Source organism: Martes martes (genome assembly GCF_963455335.1).
Source record: "Martes martes genome assembly, chromosome: 14".
Taxonomy (NCBI): Eukaryota; Metazoa; Chordata; class Mammalia; order Carnivora; family Mustelidae; genus Martes; species Martes martes.
The window spans coordinates 38,730,746-38,751,418 of NC_137902.1; the positions used below are offsets into that span (position 1 = coordinate 38,730,746).

General features: G+C 39.1%; 1 protein-coding gene across 1 annotated transcript; it reads left to right on the forward strand.

Moving 5' to 3' along the window:
- Window positions 1-453: 453 nt before the first annotated feature.
- Window positions 454-1,407, forward strand: LOC308355096 (olfactory receptor 6C74-like; the record flags this gene model as incomplete). The annotated part of the gene is made up of 1 exon (XM_080823047.1): window positions 454-1,407. Exon 1 carries the CDS (start codon window positions 463-465, stop codon window positions 1,405-1,407), a length of 945 nt encoding a protein of 314 aa, XP_080679173.1. The 5' UTR covers window positions 454-462.
- Between the last annotated feature and the right edge of the window lie 19,266 nt (window positions 1,408-20,673).

Below are 20,673 nucleotides of genomic sequence, written 5' to 3' on the forward strand. Positions count from 1 at the left end.
AAACGTTGTATAACTAGAAAAACATCAGTACCCCTGCCTACAGATGTTGCTCTCCTAAGCATTATATTAGTGATCATAACATTACAATTAGACTTTGAGGAACATGTAGGAAACACTGGCATCAGATGCCAAGTGAGATACATGCTTTTCCTTACTTAGTTCTCACAGGAACATGAACAGGTAGATCCTATCAACTTCATTCTGCAGAGGATGTAAAAAAGTTCACAATGGTTAACTAACTTTCCAAAGATGCCCCATCTCTCATGAGTTAGGCCTGAGCATTGAGCTAATATTGAACTCAGGTCCATCTAATTGAAGAACCAACTGGCTAATCCACTTTACTACCAGCCTAGCCATCTTCCTGGGTAGTCAAGTAACTTAGTCATGCTCCTCTAAAATCTTTGTGTTCCCTGATGTCTTCATTGTAGGATAAGTACAGCCAGGACACTGCTGTGGAAAGAGATGCCCATGGAAATGGGGAATGGGACAACTGTCCAAGAATTCACCTTGGAGGGGTTTCCTGCCATCCAACACCTGGGAAAGGTCCTCTTCCTGGTGCACCTGCTGGCGTACCTGGCGTCCATTGCTGGCAATGTGATCATAATCACCATCACCTGTGCTGACTCCCGGCTCCATACACCTATGTACTTGTTTCTCAGCACTTTCTCCTTCTTGGAGTGTGGTGTCATAAGTGCTGTTATTCCTAAGTTGCTGGTCATCTTTCTCACAGGCAAGCAAACCATTTCCTTTCCTGCGTGTTTCATACAAGCCTTTGTCTTTTTATTTCTTGGAGCAGTAGGTTTCCTCCTCATAGCAGTGATGTCTCTGGATCGGTATGTGGCCATTTGCAAGCCTCTGCATTACCCGACCATCATGAACCTGAAGACTTGCTTCCTCCTGGTCACTGCCTGCTTCACATTGGCCTTTCCCCTTATCACTGGGCTGGTAGTGAAGGTTTTCCAGTTGTCCTTCTGTGGTCCCTGTATCATTCCTCACTTTTTCTGTGACATTGGCTCCCTAATTCATCTCTCCTGCTCTGACACCAGACCTACTGAAATGTTGACCTTTGTCCTCGCTTTGTTTATCCTTATAACATCTCTTATCATAACCATCATTGCATACAGCAACATAGTAGTCACAATCGTACAACTCCCATCAGCCAAGGAGAAACAGAAAGCTTTCTCCACCTGCTCCTCTCACCTCATAGTTCTCTCTCTGATGTATGGCAGCTGTGTGTTTATATATGTGAAACCAAAACAAATGAACAGGCTGGACTCCAACAGGGAGGCTGCCCTTGTGAACACGGTGGTGACCCCACTGCTGAACCCTGTCATCTACACTCTACGGAACAAGCAGGTCCACCGGGCTCTGAGGGAGACAATGTGCAGAATGAAAATATCAAGATAAAAAACTCACATGGCTTTGGGGTGGAAGGTTTCAGAGAACCCTGTGTCCTCATTCTTGCCAGTGTAGCAGTCCACAGAGTTGTTGTGCAGGGTCTCTGACAGACCTCACTGAACTCTGCACATTCCTAACAAAATGGAAACCTGCTTCTTCCAGGCTACATTTTACCTTGATGTGCATAGTTATCCCCTCCATAAATATCCCACATATTTATGACAACTGATTAATTTGAAAATCCTTCACTGAATTTTTATTCTTCCCTCTTTATAAACCACGTGCTTGAAATTTCCAAAATTTAGTAAATTTATAATATTATTTCACTTCTCTCTACCCATGAATGTGGCTGAACAGAATTAATAAATATCTACCAGAAGGCATTTAGATATTCAAATTATAGAAATTTATATAATAGGAATGTAGAAAATAATGGAAATAGTATGAACGCTTGGGTCTGCCTTCCCTCCATGCTTAGACTAAGGAAATTGTGGTCATAGTACCCTTCACCTTGGAATTATTTGGTTTGCATTAGGTGTGCTCTTAAATGCTGTTCTTGGCCCTTAGCTTCGCTACATATGTGTGCATCAGTCCCATTCTGGAGAGAAACAGAATTTTTCTTACTCTTAGAGAACGAAACACTAAGGAGAGGGAATAATCACAGCATCCCATGGCTGACCAATGTTCCTAGTTCCTAAATTATTTATTCTAGTTCCAGCCCTTCAGATGCATAATGCACACTTCTGAGTGTTTCCCATCCTAAATCCCTTACCACAGATGCTTGTGTACATCAGTGGATGGGAGCACTTATTTCATATTTCTTTAATTTCTTCCAAAGATTCAAGTTGGGGGAATCTAATTTATTTGCTTATCTTCTTCACATTACTAATGAAAATAAACAAGTAAGATTTTTCCTGGTTGACTGGTGTTGTCATGTATAAGGTTATCTTCTGATAGATAACCTACTTTAAAACCAACATTTCCATGATCTCAATCCTTAAACGTTGTAACCTTTATAATCTAGCAGGGTATGTATATTTTTTCTTCAGAATAAACATCTTCAAAAAAGATTAATGAGAGAGTAGAGGAATTAAGGTGGCCATGTAGCAGGGGGACCCCAAGGCTGCCGTGTCCCTCTCACACAGCTAGATCAACATCCAACTATTTTGAACAACTGTGAATTCAAACTGAGGATTAAGAAAACAGTCTGCATAGTTGAAGGGATAGAACATGGCAGATGGGAGGTTCAGAGCCCTGAATTAGGGGAGAGGAAAGCTGCAGGATGCAAAGGTGAGGGAACACTTTTCATGGAGCAAACTCTAGAAGAGGGAAAGAGCGAGAGACTGTACAATGGGTATAGATCAGACAAGAAAGCTTGGTGAGGAGATCCCCTGTCATACTGGAAGAAATTATTTCCCTTCCCAGAGCACATTTGGAAGAGCACACTTTGCATCTTGAAGGACAAAAGGCCATCTGGGAGCAACTGAGCAGTGCTCACCAGGAGGGACAGAAGTGCGCACAGAGGGCCAGTAACCTCAGTCAGAATTCAGAGAAAAACACAATGCTTCCAGTGGAGGCTAGAGTCCTCTACATTGAACCCCATCCCCCTGAGCCAGGCAGGGGCATCTTTACAAGGTAGAGTCAGCTTCTGAGCTAGCCCAGCAGGCCTCACTCTCAGAGGACCAACACAGGCTCCCCACATGTACTAAGTCTACTGATTAAGAGTGCTCCAAAACATCAGGCTCTGTTGGAAATAAGATGAGGCTTGCTTCTGTTTTCTTTCTTCTTGCCTTTTCTGGATAAAATGAGACAGAGAAATTCACTCCAAAAGAAAGAATAGGAGGTAATACTCATAGCAGGGGATTTAATGAATACAGAGGTAAGTAAGATATCTGAGCTAGAATTTAAAACAATGACTATAAAGATACTAGCTGGGCTTGGAAAAAGCAAAGAAGACATGAGATAATTCTGTACTGTAGTGATAAAAGAACTAGAATGTAGTCAGGCCAAAATTAAAAATGCTAAAACTAAGATGCAGTCCCAAGTGGAGGCTATAAAAATGAGGACGAATGACAGAAGAGCAAATCAGTGATACAGAAGAGAAAAGTATGGAAAACAATGAAACTTAAAAGAAGAGGGAAAGAATACTATTAGTTCTTGAAGGTAGACTTTGGGAACTCAGCAATTCCATAAAGCAATACGATATCTGTATTATAGGAGTCCCAGAAGAAGAAGAGTGGGAAAGGGGGGCAGAAGGTTTATTTGAATAAATTAGAACTGAGAACTTCCCTAATCTAGGGATGGGAACAGGAATTCATGTCCAAGAGACACAGAGAATTCCCCTCAAAATCAACAAGAAAAAGATCAACACCTTGACATATTATAATCAACCATGCAAATGACAAAGAGAAAGAGAAAATTCCTGAAAGCAGCTCAGGACAAGAGATCCTTAACCTACAAGGGGAGACACATAAGGCTGACAACAAGGTTGTCCACAGAGACCTGGCAGGCCAGAAAAACTAGCACAACATATTCAACATGCTAAATGGGAAAAATATGTAGCCAAGAACACTGTATCCAGCAAGGCTGCCATTAAGAATAGAAGGAGAGATCAAAAGTTTCCAAGACAAAACCTAAAGGAATTCATGAACACTAAACCAGCCCTTCAAGAAACATTAAAGGGGACCCTTTGAGCAGAGAGAGAGGACAAAAGTAACAAAAACCAGAAGGGAACAGAAACACTCTATAGGGACAGTGACTTTACAGGGAATACAAGGACACTATTCATATCTTTCAATAATTACTCAGAATGTAAATGAACTAAAATGCTCCAAACAAAAGACACAGTATATCAGAATGGATGCCCCAGCAATCAGACAACAAAAAGAAATGAAAGGCATCCAAAATGGCAAAGAAGTCAAACTATCACTCTTTGCAGAATACATTACACTTTATGTAGAAAACCCAAAAGACCCACCCAAAAATTTCTAGAACTGATATAGGAATTCAGCAAAGACTCAGGATAGAAACACAATGCACAGAACTCAATTACACTTCTATACACTAACAATGAGGCAGAAGAAAGAGAAGTCAAAGAAATGATCCCATTTACAATGGTACCACAAAACATAAGATAGTAAGGAATAAATCTAATCAAAGAGGCAAAGGATCTCTACTCTGCAAACTATAGAACACTCATGAAAGAAACTGAGGAAAACACAAAAATGGAAAAATATTCCATGCTCATGGATTGGAAGAAGAACCAGTGTCAAAATGTCTATGCTACCCAGAGTAAGCTACACATCCAATGCAATCCCTATCAAAATACCACCACCATTTTCCACAGAGCTGGAACAAATAACCCAAAAATGTGAATGGAACCAGAAAAGATCCAAAATAGCCAAGGGAATATGGAAAAAGAAAACCAAAGCTGGAGGCATCACAATTCTAGACTTCAAACTATATTACATAGCTGTAATAATCAAGACAGAATGGTACTGGCACAAAAACAAACACACAGATCAAGGGAACAGAATATAGAACCCAGAAATGGACCCTCAACTCTAGGGTCAACTTATCTTTGACAAAGCAGGAAAGAATATCCAAAGGGGGGAAAAAAAGTCTCTTCAACAAATGGTGTTGGGAAAATTGGACAGCCACATGCAAAAGAATGAAACTGTACCATTTTCTTATACCATACACAAAAATAAACTGAAATGGATGAAAGACCTAAATATGAGACAAGAATTTATCAAAATCCTAGGTGATAACACAGGCAGCAACCTCTTTGACCTTGACTCTAGCAACTTCTTTCTAGATACATCTTCAAAGGCAAGGGAAACAAAAGCAAAAATGAACTATTTGGACCTCATCAAGAGAAAAAGCCTTTGCATAGCAAAGGAAACAGTCTACAAAACTAAAAGGCAACCTATGAAATGGGAAAAGATATTTGCAAATTTCTTACCAGATAAAGGGCTAGTATCCAAAATCTATAAAGAACTTATCAAACTCAACACACACACACACACACACACACACACACACACACACACACAAAGAAACAAATAATCCTGTCAGGAAATGCGTAGAAGAGATGAACGCATATCTCCAAAGAAGACATTTAAATGGCCAACAGACACATGATAAAATGTTCCACATCACTCAGCATCAGGGAAATACATATCAAAACCACAATGAGATACCACCTCATGCCAGTCAGAATGGCTAAAATTAACAAGTCAGGAAATAACAGATGTTAACGAGGATGTGGAATAAGGGGAATCCTCTGACATTGTTAGTGGGAATGCAAACTGGTGCAGTCACTGTAGAAAACAGTATGGAGGTTTCTCAAAAAGTTACAAATGGACCCAGCAATTGCACTACGAGGTGTTTATCCAAAGGATACAAAAGCAGTGATTCAAAGCGGCACATACACCCAAATGCTTACAGCAGCAATGTCCACAATAGCCAAAATATGTAAAGAGCCCAGATGTCCATCCATAGATAAGTGGTTAAAGAAGATATGGTGTGTATACACACACACACACACACACACACACACACACACACACACACATATGTATGTGTGTGTATGTATATATATAATGGAATATTACACAGCCATCAAAAAAAAAGAAATCTTGAAGGTGCTTGGGTGGCTCAGTCAGTTAAATAGCTGCTTTTGGCTCAAGTCATGATCCCAGGTTCCTGGGATTGAGCTACACATTGGGCTCCCTGATCAGTAGGGAGCCAGCTTCTGCCCCACCCCTCAGCTCATGTTCTCTCTCTCTCTCTCTCTCTATCTCTCAAATAAAGAACTAAAATCTTTTAAAAAAGACCTTCTTTTAAAAAAAATGAAACCTTACAATTTGCAATGATGTGGATAGAAGTAGAAGGTTATTATGCAAAATGAAATAAGTCAGAGAAAGATAAATACCATATGATTTCACTCATATGTGTAATTTAAGAAACAAAACAGATGAACATAGGGGAAGGGAAGGAAAAATAAAATAAGATAAAAACAGAGAGGGAGGGCAACCAGAAAAGACTCTTAACTATAGGAAACAACTGAAGATTGCTGGAGGGGTGGTGGGTAGGGGGATAAGGTAATTGAGTGATAAGCACTGAAGAGGCACTTGATATAACTAGTATAAAATGGGTGTTATATGCAAATGATGAATCACTAAATTCTACCCCTGAAACTAATAATATATGTTACCTAAATTGAATCAAAATAAAAAATTGAATAAAAAACAAACAAAAGATATTAGTTTAAAAAAAAAGTTAACAACAGAAGAAACACATGGCATTGGGGAGTATGTGGAGAGAATTGAACCTTCTTACATTATTGGTGGGATGCAAACCAGTACATCTACCCTACCATCCAGCAATTGCACAACTAGGTAATTACCCAAAGAATACAAAATAGTAATTTGAAGACACATGCACCCTGATGTTTATAGAAGCATTACCTACAATAGCCAGTTATGGAAAGAGCCAAAGGTACATTGCCTGATGAATGGATAAAGAAGATGTGGTATTTATAAACAAAGGAAATTTACTCAGCTATAAAAAAGAATGAAATCGTGCCATTTGCAATGACATGGATAAAGCTGGAAAGTACTATACCACACCAAATAAGTCAGAGAATATACCATGTGATTTCATAATATGTAGAATTTAGAAACAAAACAAATGATCATAGCAGAAAAGATAAAGGCAAACCAAGACACAGAGTCTTGACTATAAGGACCAAACTGATGGTTACCAGAGGGGAAGTTGGGGGTGTTGTGAATAGGTGATGGAGCTTAAGAGTCACTTATTGCGATGAGCACAGGGTGTTGTCTGTAAGTGCTGAGTCACTAAATTATACACCTGAAAATAATATTACATTGTATGTTAACTAACTGGAATATAAATAAACACTGAAGAAAATTTTTAAAAACGTTTAGCACAATTTCTTATTTTGTTGGCTTTTAGCCAAAACCTGAGGTTAGGTAGTCTCAAATACATTTTATGAAACATAATTAGAACCTACTTGTCTTCATGGTCCTATTATAAAGTCCAGATTTCACCCAACTGACATTGAAGAAGTATCAACATGGCCTAAAAAATCACAGACGATTAGACGATTAGCTGTACACATTGCATTAACAAATTTGGAAAAGCCAAGATCAGAGTAGGAAAGTGGCTACAGACCCTGTTACAGGAATTGGAAGGACGAATGATGGCTTAGGGAAGTGCCAGTGGGAATGGAATGCAAAGGGACCACAGTAGACTCTGAATCATTTGCACTGGACAAACCTGGTGTTGCCTTCAACTAACTGATCAACTTCCGAAAACACAAAAGTCACCTTCTTCATAAAATATGGAGATTGAGCCAGATGATCTCTAGGGTCCCCTTGAAAATACTCATGGACATAGCATCAAGATGCTGCAGGAACATGGAAATAATGTTCCGCCCTGAGAGTTGAACAACTGAAGAGTGTATGGAAGTGGTTGAGGTTCAGTAATGTGGGAATAAATCAGGGAATTATGGTCAAACTACTGAAAAGAATGTGAACCTCCCAACATTTGAGTTACCATTGGATAATTTATCATACTTAAACTAATTAAATGCATTTATATTACCTTAAGAAAGCTTATGCTGATTGTGTAAACTGACCAATAGAAAAATGAAAACCAGAAATCTAAAACTGAGTCTATAAATCCAGGCTGATAGTTGCCAGCCCTAGATGGTACCCAGTGAGGAACAAACCCCAATGTGGAGATTAATGCACTAGATTCTGGTACTTTAAAACGTTTATTGAGACAAATCCCTTAAGTTAATTGAATGTTAAAGGTACATGATTTTAAAATACTTCAATGAAGTATGGGGACGCCTGGGTGGCTCAGTAGGTTAAGCCTCTGCCTTCAGCTTAGGTCGTGATCTCAGGGTCCTGGGATCAAGCCCCGCATTGGGCTCTCTGCTCAGCAGGGAGCCTGATTCCCCCTCTCTCTGCCTTCCTCTCTGCCTACTTGTGATCTCTGTCTGTCAAATAAATAAATAAAATCCTTAAAAAAAAACTTGTTCTTTTTGTATGCACTAAGTATGATTGACATATACATATTTAGTGCATACAACTTGAATATTTGGAGTTAAGTATACACCCTTGAAGCCATCATCACTATCAATGCCATTAACTTATCTTTGACATTCAACTATTTCTTCCTGTAATCTTTGTTGTGGATTTTTTGCCCTAACATGATAAGTTAAAGCATTTAATTTACCCACCCTATTAGCAAAATTTTAAATAGGCAATAAAACATTGTTAACCATAGGCCATATGTTATATAGATCTCCAGAACTCATTTATTATGCATAACTGAAATTTGATCAATACCTTATTTCCCCTTCCTTCCAGCCCTTGACAACCACCATTCTACTTTCTGCTTCTATGTATTTGATTAGATTCCACATATAAATGAGATCATGCAGCATTTGTCTTACCATGTTTGGCTTATTTTACTTAGATAGAATAATATCCTACCTGGGGTGGAGGTGAGGGAAGTCCAGGGTGTCACCCTGTGCTCTGTCCTCAGCTTGCCTTCCACTCCCTCATCAGAAATTAATAGGATTCACCATGGTACTTCTTACTGCTTCCATGGTAACAACTTTGGAAATTAACAGCAGCCATGGCCATGATCTGTTAAGGACACAGTAACCAGAGGCTCAGACCTCTCAGGTATGAAGGTCTATGTTACCTTAGAGGGCAAGCAAATGAAACTAGCAGTCATTTGGCAAAGGGTGAAGAAAAACATACTAAATGAATGAACATAAGGAAGATGATGGAATATTTATTTGGACTTCATAATGTGGGGGGAAAATAGCAAAAGAAAAATTAAATTTCCTTACTACCTATAGCCCACTGATAAATCCTTGAAAAGGGCAGAGTGATGTTCCTCTAGGAACTCAACTGCCTCAATGTTAGTACTTTGCTAAGGGCTAAAGGGAATCTTAGCCCAATGCCCAGGATCCTGTTAAGTCTACTTTAACACATAAAAATTACTTTGAAAACTTCCTTTTTCTCTACCCCCAAAGATCCATGTTGACAATCATTCCCCAAACATATGACCCACCAATATACACCTGAAGGGTCTCATTGAAGAGGAAAATTACCCAGAGCAGGCCCAGACCAGGAGGCCCCAGAAGATGGAAAGTTGCTAACAATAAGCTAGAGATAACCAGAAGCCCTACTGAGAGCAAGCGATAACCAGCCATTTCTGCTTCTGTAAAAAGGCCTCCCTCCTCAGGCTCCCTGCACTACTGTTCCTGCCTAAAGCAGCCCCCACTCCTTCAGTTTAAAACCACCTACCAGCAGTCAGCATAGCCCTTGGAACCTGACTGCCTCCATTTCCTTATAAAAGCCCTATAACCCCATTGTCCAGGGCCCAGAACTTCAAGCATGAAGTTCATCTAGGTCTGTAGGTGTAAAATAAATACAAGTTCTCCTACTTCTCCAAGTGTCACTTGGTCTCTTGCTGGCCTGATTTTCCACAACATCATGACTAAGGTTTTATCAGACAGTAGTAAATTATTTTTCCCAATAATAGCCCCCTCAAGGTCCTGGAAACCTTGCTTTTCAAATTCCTTAGAGACTTACACTATCTCTAACCCTCTCCCAACTTGAAAGTATATAATGGGCCACTCCTGACCCCAGTGGAGATCTTTGTGCCCAGAGGTCCATCCCCATGCTTTAAGAAAACCACCTTTTTGCGCCAAAGATGTCTCAAGAATTCTTTCTTGTCTGTAGTCAATGAAACCTAACATGTTTAAAAAAAAAAAAAAAAAAAGAAACCTAACATGTTTTCTTACACCTCTGGGACCAATGGCCACAGCAGGGACTACAGCTCACCCACTTACCCCTCTGCTCTGAGTCAGGTTTTTTACTTTAAAAATGTGATGAACCACTACAGTGAAGAATAAGTAATAGGACAGGGTGAACTTAAGATGATATAAAAGTAAATTTAATTAGTGTACTTGGATTAAGAAAGACACTGCTAGACCCCACCAATATTACTTTGGTATTCAACTTGACCGGCAACCTGTAGAGTGTTTACTGCAAATTTCTGCAAACTGTGCCAGAGCACTATTTTCTGGGCCTGGGAGCACATTTTTTGATGCACGAAGCAAGCAATAAGTGCTTGAAAAGGTATGCTCCCAGAAGCAATCCTCAGTGAATGATGGGTGTGATGAGGGAACAGAAGGCAAGCTGAGGACAAAGCAGAAGCTGACACCCTGCAACACCTCCCCTCCATGGGATATATGTGACATTCCTCAGGCACTCCCAGCTGCCCTAAAGGAAAAACAAATAGTTAGCTTGTAGGGATCACAATCCTGCAAGAGCTGAGTCTCCCTCAGTTTACAGATGTCTTAGCAATCTACAAGAAAAAAGCATTCCTATCAATAACCTAGCTTCCAGAAGGAAATGTAGATATAATTAAATGTCCTTATAACTTGCAGCCATTGACAGATACTTAAAGAGGGCAGAGTATAATGTTTCTCTAAGAAGCTCCCAACTATCTACTTGTTAATGCCTTGCTAGAGGAAAAACAACTTTAACTTGGCAATGGGAAGGCCTCTGGTATCTTGCAGGTCCTCTTTAGCACATGAGAGTTCTTTGGAAACCTCCCTTTCTCCTTGCTTCCCCCAAACCCACAGTATATAATCAGCCACCCCTCAAAATCCTGGTGCAGCAGCTCTTTCTGCCCAGGGGCCTTGTCCCCATGCTTTAATAAACCACCATTTTGCACCAAAGATGTCTCAAAAATTCTTTCTTGGTCATTGGCTCCAGACTTCACCCCCCTGAACCTCAGCTATACTGTAAAACCCAACTGGGGCAGAGTTGCTATATACACATCCCATCTTCTTTTCTTCTGGGTTTGAAAAGCTGTGAAGAGTATTCTACACTACACTCAGAATTCCACAGTGAGACTGGGCTCTAAGTTCCCAGAAGGGTAACTGGCTTGGTAATGCACAATTCTGTTAACTACAACTTTCTGTCCTCCCTACTGGTCTTCCCTGGCACGAACTCTCCAATAAATTACTTGTCTTCAAATCCTTGCCTCTGGGTCTGCTTCTGGGGTGATTCAACTAAGACATTGAGCTTTCTTCTATTACCTAGTTAACTGCTCCAGAAATTCACGTCTTCTTTGCAAATTGTATACATAGTAAGACTATGAAGTTTCTTCTGTGAATCCAGCCTCAGATCAGTTTTCATGGGCTGCCATATGAGGAATGTCCTTCACAAAGAAATGCCTTTCAGTCCAAAATAACTTTGATTTCAAGGAGTTCATTAAGGACTTTCTCCATCTAGGTGGAATAACCCCTTTCTTCAGGTCTTTCCTCTGTATTTTTTTTTAAGATTTTATTTATTTATTTGACATAGAGAGAGAGCTTGCAAGTAGGCAGAGAGGCAGGCAGAGAGAGAGGGGGCAAAGCAGGCTCCCCACCGAGCAAAGAGCCTGATGCAGGGCTCCCAGGATCCTGAGACCATGACCCAAGCCGAAGGCAGAGGCTTAACCCACTGAACCACCCAGGTGCCCCAGGTCTTTCCTCTTTAAAATAAAATACCCTGAGGGTGCCTGGTGGGTGGGTCCATTGATTGACTCTTGATTTCAGCTCCGGTCAGGATGTCAGGGTTCTGAGATAGAACTGGATTTGGTTCTGTGTTCAGCAGGGAATCTGCTTCTCTCTCGCTCAGTTCTTCCCTCTGCTTGCTTGCATGCACACTCTCTCTCTCTAAATAAGGTAAATAAATCTTTACAGCAAAGGAAACAATGAACAAAACAAAGAGGCAACCCACAGAATGGGAGAAGTTATTTGCAAATGGCATTACAGACAAAGGGCTGATATCCAAAATCTATAAAGAACTCCTCAAACTCAACACTCAAAAAACAGATAATCACATCAAAAAATGGGCAGAAGACATAAACAGACACTTCTCCAAAGAAGATATACAAATGGATAACAGACACATTAAAAAATGTTCATCATCATTAGCCAGAAGGGAGATTCAAATCAAAAACCACATTGAGTTACCACCTTACACCAGTTAGAATGGCCAAAATTAGCAAGACAGTAAACAACAAGTGTTGGAGAGGATGTGGAGAAAGGGAAACCCTCTTACACTGTTGGTGGGAATGCAAGTTGGTGCAGCCACTTTGGAAAGCAGTGTGGAGATTCCTTAAGAAATTAAAAATAGAGCTACCCTATGACCCTGCAATTGCACTACTGGGAATTTACCTCAAAGGTACAGATGTAGTGAGAAGAAGGGCCATCTGTACCCCAATGTTCATAGCAGCAATGGCCACAGTTGCCAAACTGTGGAAAGAGCCAAGATGCCCTTCAATAGATGAATGGGTAAAGAAGATATGGCCCATATATACAATGGAGTATTATGCCTCCATCAGAAGTGATGAGTACTCAACTTTTGTATCAACATGGACAGGACTGGAGGAGATTATGCCGAGTAAAATAAGTCAAGCAGAGAGAGTCGATTATCATACGGTTTCACTTGTGGAGCATAAGGGAGGACATTAGGAAAAGGAAAGGAAAAGTAAAATTGGGGGAAATTAGAGGGGGAGACTGTGGACTTTGAGAAACAAACTGAGGGTTTTCGAGGGGAGGGAGGGGCGGTTGGGTGAGTCTTGTCGTGGGTATTAAGGAGGGCACATATTGCACTAGGTGTGGTGCATAAACAATGAATCTTGGAACACTGAAAAAATAAAATAAAATAAAATAAGAGGTTTTTTTCTAGATGCAGAAAAGGAAGAGATCTGGAGAATCTGTGTCCATAGCAACCATGTGTCCATAGCTTGAAGAAGTTGTTCTTCTCCTCGGTATCTCTGCTGGGCTTCTGTGGCGGGAGTGAGCCACTATTCTGTGGTCTGGCTTCCATTGAAAGCCAGAGAGGGGGACTAAACTCCAAAGTGTATTGTAGGCAACCCTGAGGCATGTGATAGCTGGAAATTTGTTCTGCCTGAATCTGCCCTCATCAGAATTGATGTTACATCAAGGTCAACACAAATATTATAGAAACTTTCACAAGCATTTATATGGGTCCTACCTTCCCACAAATAGACTAAATCATTTTTATAACATTTGTCCTTCTACCACTGTGCTTTCAGTCCAGGCCAAACCTGGACCTCATGGTCATATTCTCAGTTGAAGCGAGGGAAAATAAAGAATAATGGTAGATGAGTTACAGAAGCTACAGCAATGTGAGACTATACATTTTAATGCTCAGATAAAGGCTTGTTTGCATGGGGTTTTAATTTTATTCAGTGCTAGCTTCATGGTGCAGAAATACCTGTCACACCTGAGTGAGTCTGAATGGTTCATGGTGAGAAGGTGGGAGGAGAGGGACTCTACATGGCTTGATGGAAAGGCTTACAAACTGAACAGTCAAAGAAATGGGCGAAAATAACTCTATACTGCATCTAACATAAGCAGTGATGAGCTGGCACCAAGATATGCTTCAAATTATCCTTGGCCTATAGTTTCTCTTTCTTGGATAGTACCTTCATGGTTTGCCAATACCTAGTATTTCTTCCTCTTTTTTTTTTTTTTTTTTTTTTTTTTGCTGTGGTTGTAATAGTTTATTTATTTTATTTTTGCTTTTTTCCCCTTGCCACAGAGACGTATTTAGAAAGAAATTGCTATGGTCAATGTCTAAGAGGGTACTGCCTATGCTCTCCTGGGATTGTGTTGGTTTTTTGTCTCATATTTAGGTTTTTCAACCATTTTGAATTTATTTTTGTGTATGGTGAAATAAAGTGGTCTAGTTTCATTCTTTTCATGTTGCTGCCCAATCTTTCCAACACCTTTTGTTGAAGGGACTGTCTTTTCCCTTTGGATATTCTTTCCTGCTTTGTTGAAGATTAATCGACCATATAGCTGTGGGTTCATTTCTGGGTTTTTCTATTCTGTTCCCTTCATCTAGGTCTCTACTTTTGTGCCCGTACCACACTGTTTTAATCACTACAGCTTTGTAATAGGATTCAAAGTCTGGAATTGTGATGGCTCCAGCTTTACTTTGCATTTTCATGATTGCTTTGGCCATTTGGGGTCTTTAGTGTTTCCATACAAATTTTAGGATTATTTGTTCTAGCTCTGTGAAAAATGCTTTTGGTATTTTGATAGGAATTGCATTTAATGTGTAGATTGCTTTGGGTAATATAGACATTTTAAGAATATTTGCTCTTCTGGTTCATGAGCATGGAATATCTTTCCATTTCTTTGTATCTTCTTCAATTTCTTTCATCAGTGTTTTGTAGTTTTCAGAGTACATGTCTTTCACTTCTTTGGTTAGGCTTATTCCTAGGTATCTTATTGGTTTTGGCAAAGCTGTAAATGGGATTGATTCCTTGATATCTCTTTCTGCTGTTTATTATTGGTGTCTAGAAGTGCCACAGATTTCCGTACATTGATTTTTTGTATTCTGTGACTTGACTGAATTTGTGTATCAGTTCTAGCAATTTTGGGGGTGGGGGTCTTTGGGTTTTCTGTATAGAATATCATGACACTTGCAAATAGTGAAAGTTTGGCTTTCTTGTCAATATGGATGCCTTTTATTTCTTTTTGTTGTCTCATTGCTGAGGACTTCCAGTACTATGTTAAGTAACAGTAGTGAGAATGGACATGCTTGTCTTATTCCTGACCATAGAGGAAAATCTGTTATTTTTTCTTCATTGAGAATGATATTAGCTGTTGGTTTTTTATATATGACCTTTCTAATGCTGATATATATTCCCTTCTAAACCAACATCTTGAGAGTTTTTATCAAAAATGGATGTTGTACTTTGTCAAATGCTTTTTCTGCATCTATTGAGAGGATCATATAATTCTTATCCTTTCTTTTACTAATTTGGTGTATCACATTGATTGATTTTTGAATATTATGCCACCCTTGCAGCCCCAGAATAATTGCCACTTAATCATGGTGAATGCTTCTATTAAAGTACTATTGGATTGGGTTTGCAGTATCTTATTAAGAATTTTTTTTATTATGTTCAGTTAGCTGACATAGTATTTTTACATCTATGTTCATAGAGGATATTAGCCTATAGTTCTCTTTTTTAATGGAGTCTTTGTCTAGTTTTGGTATCAGGGTAATGTTGGCCTCATGGAATGAATTTGGATGTTTTCCTTCTTTTTTTTGTGGAATATTTTGAGAAGAATAGGTATTAACTCTTCCTTCAATGTTTGGTAGAACTTGCCTGTCCAGCCATCTGGCCCTTATCGCCCTTCAAATACCCCAGAAAGGGTGCTGCGGGAGGGTCCAACTCAGAACCACCAGATTTTTAAAAATAGCTACAAAAGGGGTGGGGGCGCCTGTTTCCCCTAACCAAAAAACTGGGAGAAGAATGACCTAATAATAGAATTTTTGTCAATACCAACATTACTCCAGACAAACACCAACAGAAAAGCCATACCTCCTTCTAGTGGTTGAGCAGGGATTTTATCTCCCCTACCCATTCATGATAAAAAATAAAAATAAACTCTCGATAAGCTAGGAGTACTACCTACTACCTCAACTTGAAGAGGAGAGGAGAACTACCTCAACTTGATAAAGTGTATCTACAAAAGACTCAGAGGTAAGTCTTCTTAGAGATAACATCATACTTAATGCCAGAAGACTGAGTGTTTCCCCTCTAAGATAAAGAATAAGAAAACTCTGGAAGTTTAGCCTCTGCAATAAGGCAAGAAAAAGAAATAAAACGCATGCAGATTGGAAAGGAAGATATAAAACCATCCCTATTGGCAGATGATATAAAGACTTAGAAAACCCTTAACAAACTACAAAAATAGTCCCGGAATTAATAAGTTATTTCAGTAAGGTCATAGGTTATAAGATCAACACCCCAAAAATCACATTTTTATATACTAATTATAAACCTGTGGAAACCTAAATTAAAAATACATTACCACCTGCAGTAACTCCAAAGGAATGGTGCTAGTGCAATTAGACACCCACATACAAAAATAAAAAGAGAGGGAGTGTTCTGTAGTTCCTCGAGTACAGATCTTTAACCTCTTTGGTTAGGTTTATTCCGAGGTATCTTATGTTTCTTGGTGCTATAGTAAATGGAATTGATCCTCTAATTTGCCTTTCTGTATTTTCATTATTAGTGTATAAGAAAGCCACTGATTTCTGGACATTGACTTTGTATCCTGCCACATTACTGAATTGCTGCATGAGTTCTAGTAGTTTGGGGGTGGAGTCTTTCGGGTTTTCCATATAAAGAATCATGTCATCTGCAAAGAGAGAGAGTTTGACTTCTTCCTTGCCAATTTGGATACCTTTTATTTCTCTTTGTTGTCTGATTGCTGTTGCTAGGATTTCTAATACAATGTTGAACAAGAGTGGTGAGAGTGGGCATCCTTGTCGTGTTCCTGATCTCAACGGGAAGGCTGCAAGCTTTTTCCCATTGAGGATGATATTTGCTGTGGGTCTTTCATAGATAGGTTTGATGAAGTTCTGTACTCGAGGAACTACAGAACACTCCTTAAAGAAATTGAAGAAGACACAAAAAGATGGAAGACCATTCCATGCTCTTGGATCAGAAGAATAAACATCGTTAAAATGTCTATACTGCCCAGAGCAATCTATACTTATAATGCCATTCCGATCAAAATTCCACCAGTATTTTTCAAAGAGCTGGAGCAAATAATCCTAAAATTTGTATGGAATCAGAAGAGACCCCGAATTGCTAAGGAAATGTTGAAAAACAAAAATAAAACTGGCGGCATCATGTTACCTGATTTCAAGCTTTACTACAAAGCTGTGATCACCAAGACAGCATGGTACTGGCACAAAAACAGACACATGGACCAATGGAACAGAGTAGAGAGCCCAGATATGGACCCTCAACTCTATGGTCAAATAATCTTCGACAAAACAGGAAAAAATATCCAGTGGAAAAAAGACAGTCTTTTCAATAAATGGTGCTGGGAAAACTGGACAGCCATATGTAGAAGAATGAAACTCGACCATTCTCTTACACCGTACACAAAGATAAACTCGAAATGGATAAAAGACCTCAACGTGAGACAGGAATCCATCAGAATCCTCGAGGAGAACATAGGCAGTAACCTCTTTGATATCAGCCACAGCAACTTCTTTCAAGATATGTCTCCAAAGGCGAAGGAAACAAAAGTGAAAATGAACTTTTGGGACTTCATCAAGATCAAAAGCTTCTGCATAGCAAAAGAAACAGTCAACAAAACAAAGAGGCAACCCACGGAATGGGAGAAGATATTTACAAATGACAGTACAGACAAAAGGTTGATATCCAGGATCTATAAAGAACTCCTCAAACTCAACACATACAAAACAATCATATTAAAAAATGGGCAGAAGATATGAACAGACACTTCTCCAATGAAGACATACAAACGGCTACCAGACACATGAAAAAATGTTCATCATCATTAGCCAGAAGGGAGATTCAAATCAAAACCACATTGAGATACCACCTTACACCAGTTAGAATGGCCAAAATTAGCAAGACAGGAAATAACGTGTGTTGGAGAGGATGTGGAGAAAGGGGAACCCTCTTCCACTGTTGGTGGGAATGCAAATTGGTGCAGCCACTTTGGAGAACAGTGTGGAGATTCCTCAGGAAATTAAAAATAGAGCTTCCCTATGACCCTGCCATTGCACTACTGGGTATTTACCCCAAAGATACAGATGTAGTGAAAAGAAGGGCCATCTGTACCCCAATGTTTATAGCAGCAATGGCCACGGTCGCCAAACTGTGGAAAGAACCAAGATGCCCTTCAATGGATGAATGGATGAGGAAGATGTGGTCCATATACACTATGGAGTTTTATGCCTCCATCAGAAAGGACGAATACCCAACTTTTGTAGCAACATGGACAGGACTGGAAGAGATTATGCTGAGTGAAATAAGTCAAACAGAGAGAGTCAAGTATCATATGGTTTCACTTATTTGCAGAGCATAAGAAATAACATGGAGGACATGGGGAGATGGAGAGGAGAAGGGAGTTGAGGGAAATTGGAAGGGGAGGTGAACCATGAGAGACTACGGACTCTGAAAAACAACCTGAGGGTTTTGAAGGGGCGGGGGGTGGGAGGTTGGGGGAACCAGGTGGTGGGTATTAGAGAGGGCACAGATTGCATGGAGCACTGGGTGTGGTGAAAAAGCAATGAATACTGTTACGCTGAAAATAAAATAAAATAAAATAAAATAAAATAAAAAGAGAGGGAGAGAGAGAAGGAGAACAAAAGAAAACCTCAATCTAAGTCTGACAACTTAAAACAAAGCTAACAACAAAAACTAACTCAAAATGGATCCCAGACAAACATAAAACACAAAACTATTAACAATTTTTAGAAAAAAAAATGGGAAATCTGCAGGATCTAGGGCTAGGAAAAGACTTCTTAGACTTGACACCAAAAGTATGATCCATAAAAGGAAAAATTGGAAATTAGACCACATCAAAATTTTAAAAACTTTTGTTTTGTGAAAGTATATGAAAAGAGGATAAAAAGACAAGCTACAGACTGGGGAAAAATATTGGCAATCCACATTTCTGACAAAAGACTTATATCTGGAATACATAAAGACCTCTTAAAACTCAACAGTAAAAAATATTAATAATAATAGTAAACCAATGAGAATATAGGCAAAGGCCATAAACGGACATTTTACCTAAAAGGTATACAAATGCCATTTAAGCAAGTGAAAAACATTCAACATCATTAGTCATCAGGGAAATACAAATTAAAACAACAACAAAATGTTAGTACACACTTTACAGAGTGGCTGAAAACATAGTGATAAGACCAAATATTTTTGAGGATGCAGAGAAACTGGTCCACCTATACACTGCTAGTGGGAATATAAATTGGTACAAGCACTCTCAAAAATTATTTGACAGTTTCTTATAAAACTAAACATACAACTATCGTACAGCCCAGCAATTGCACATTTGGGTGCTTATCCCAAAGAAATGAAAACCTGTGTTCACACAAAAACCTGTACACAAACATGAATGTTCATGGCAGCTTTACTGGTAAAAGCCAAAAACTGAAATCAGCCCATATGTCCTTTAACAGGTGAATAAACACATCATACCATCCACACCATTGCCTACTATTCAGCAATAAAAAGGAATGCAATATTGGCGGGTGCAAAAGTTCAGATGAATCTCAAGGGAATCATGTAGACTTAAAAAAAAAAAAAGATTCAAAAGGTTACATATCATATGATTCCATTTGTATAACAGTTTTGCAATGAGAACACTTTAGAAACTGAGGATGTGAGATGCCTGGCTAGCTCAGTTGGTAGAGCATGTGACTCTTGAATGCCAGGTAGTGAGATCAAGCCCCACATTAAGCACAGAGCTTAAAAAAATGAAAGAAAAGAAAAGAAACTGAAGACATTGCTTAGGTGTAGGAGGGTAAAGTAAGTGTAGCTTTTAAAAGGCAACAGGAGGGATGTTTGTGATGTTGGAAATGTCCAGTATCTTGACTGTGCTGGTAGATACATGAAACAAGACAATGTGATAAAATTGTACAAGAGGTAAACACACACACACACACACACACACACACACACACACACATGAGTATAAGTAATATTGGAGAAATCTGAAAATGATTGGTGGATTGTATTAGTCAATATCCCGATTGTGATATTAAACTATAATTTTGCAAAATGTTATCATTGCAGGAAAATGAGCAGTGTACACAAATCTTCCTATTTCTTATAACTGCATGTGAATCTACAGTTATCTCAATAAAAATTTCAATTAAAGAAGAAAAGGATAGTTTGGGAGGTTTGAGTGATGGTGTTTCATAAAAAGTAGTACATTCCCTGGTTTTTCAAAAACTGGATATTTAATTTCTAATTGTAGTGAAACGAAAATAGTAATGCTCAAGGCTCATGAAAATGCAAAGACACTGGGTCACTCATGCATTGCTAATTGGAATGTAAAATGGTATAATCACTCTGGAAAACAATTTGTCACATTCTTGTAAAACTAAATGTGCGATTACCATACAACCCAGCTGTTGTGTTCTTAGGCACTTACCCCAGGAAAACGAAATCTTATATTCATACAAACACCTGTACATGAATGTTCAGAGAAGCTTTATTTGTAACAGCTAAAAACTAGAAATGGGACACCAGGAAGATGGCAAGATAGGAGACCTCTGATTGTCCCCCCTCTTCCCACAGACACCCTGAATAAACAGCTACACACAG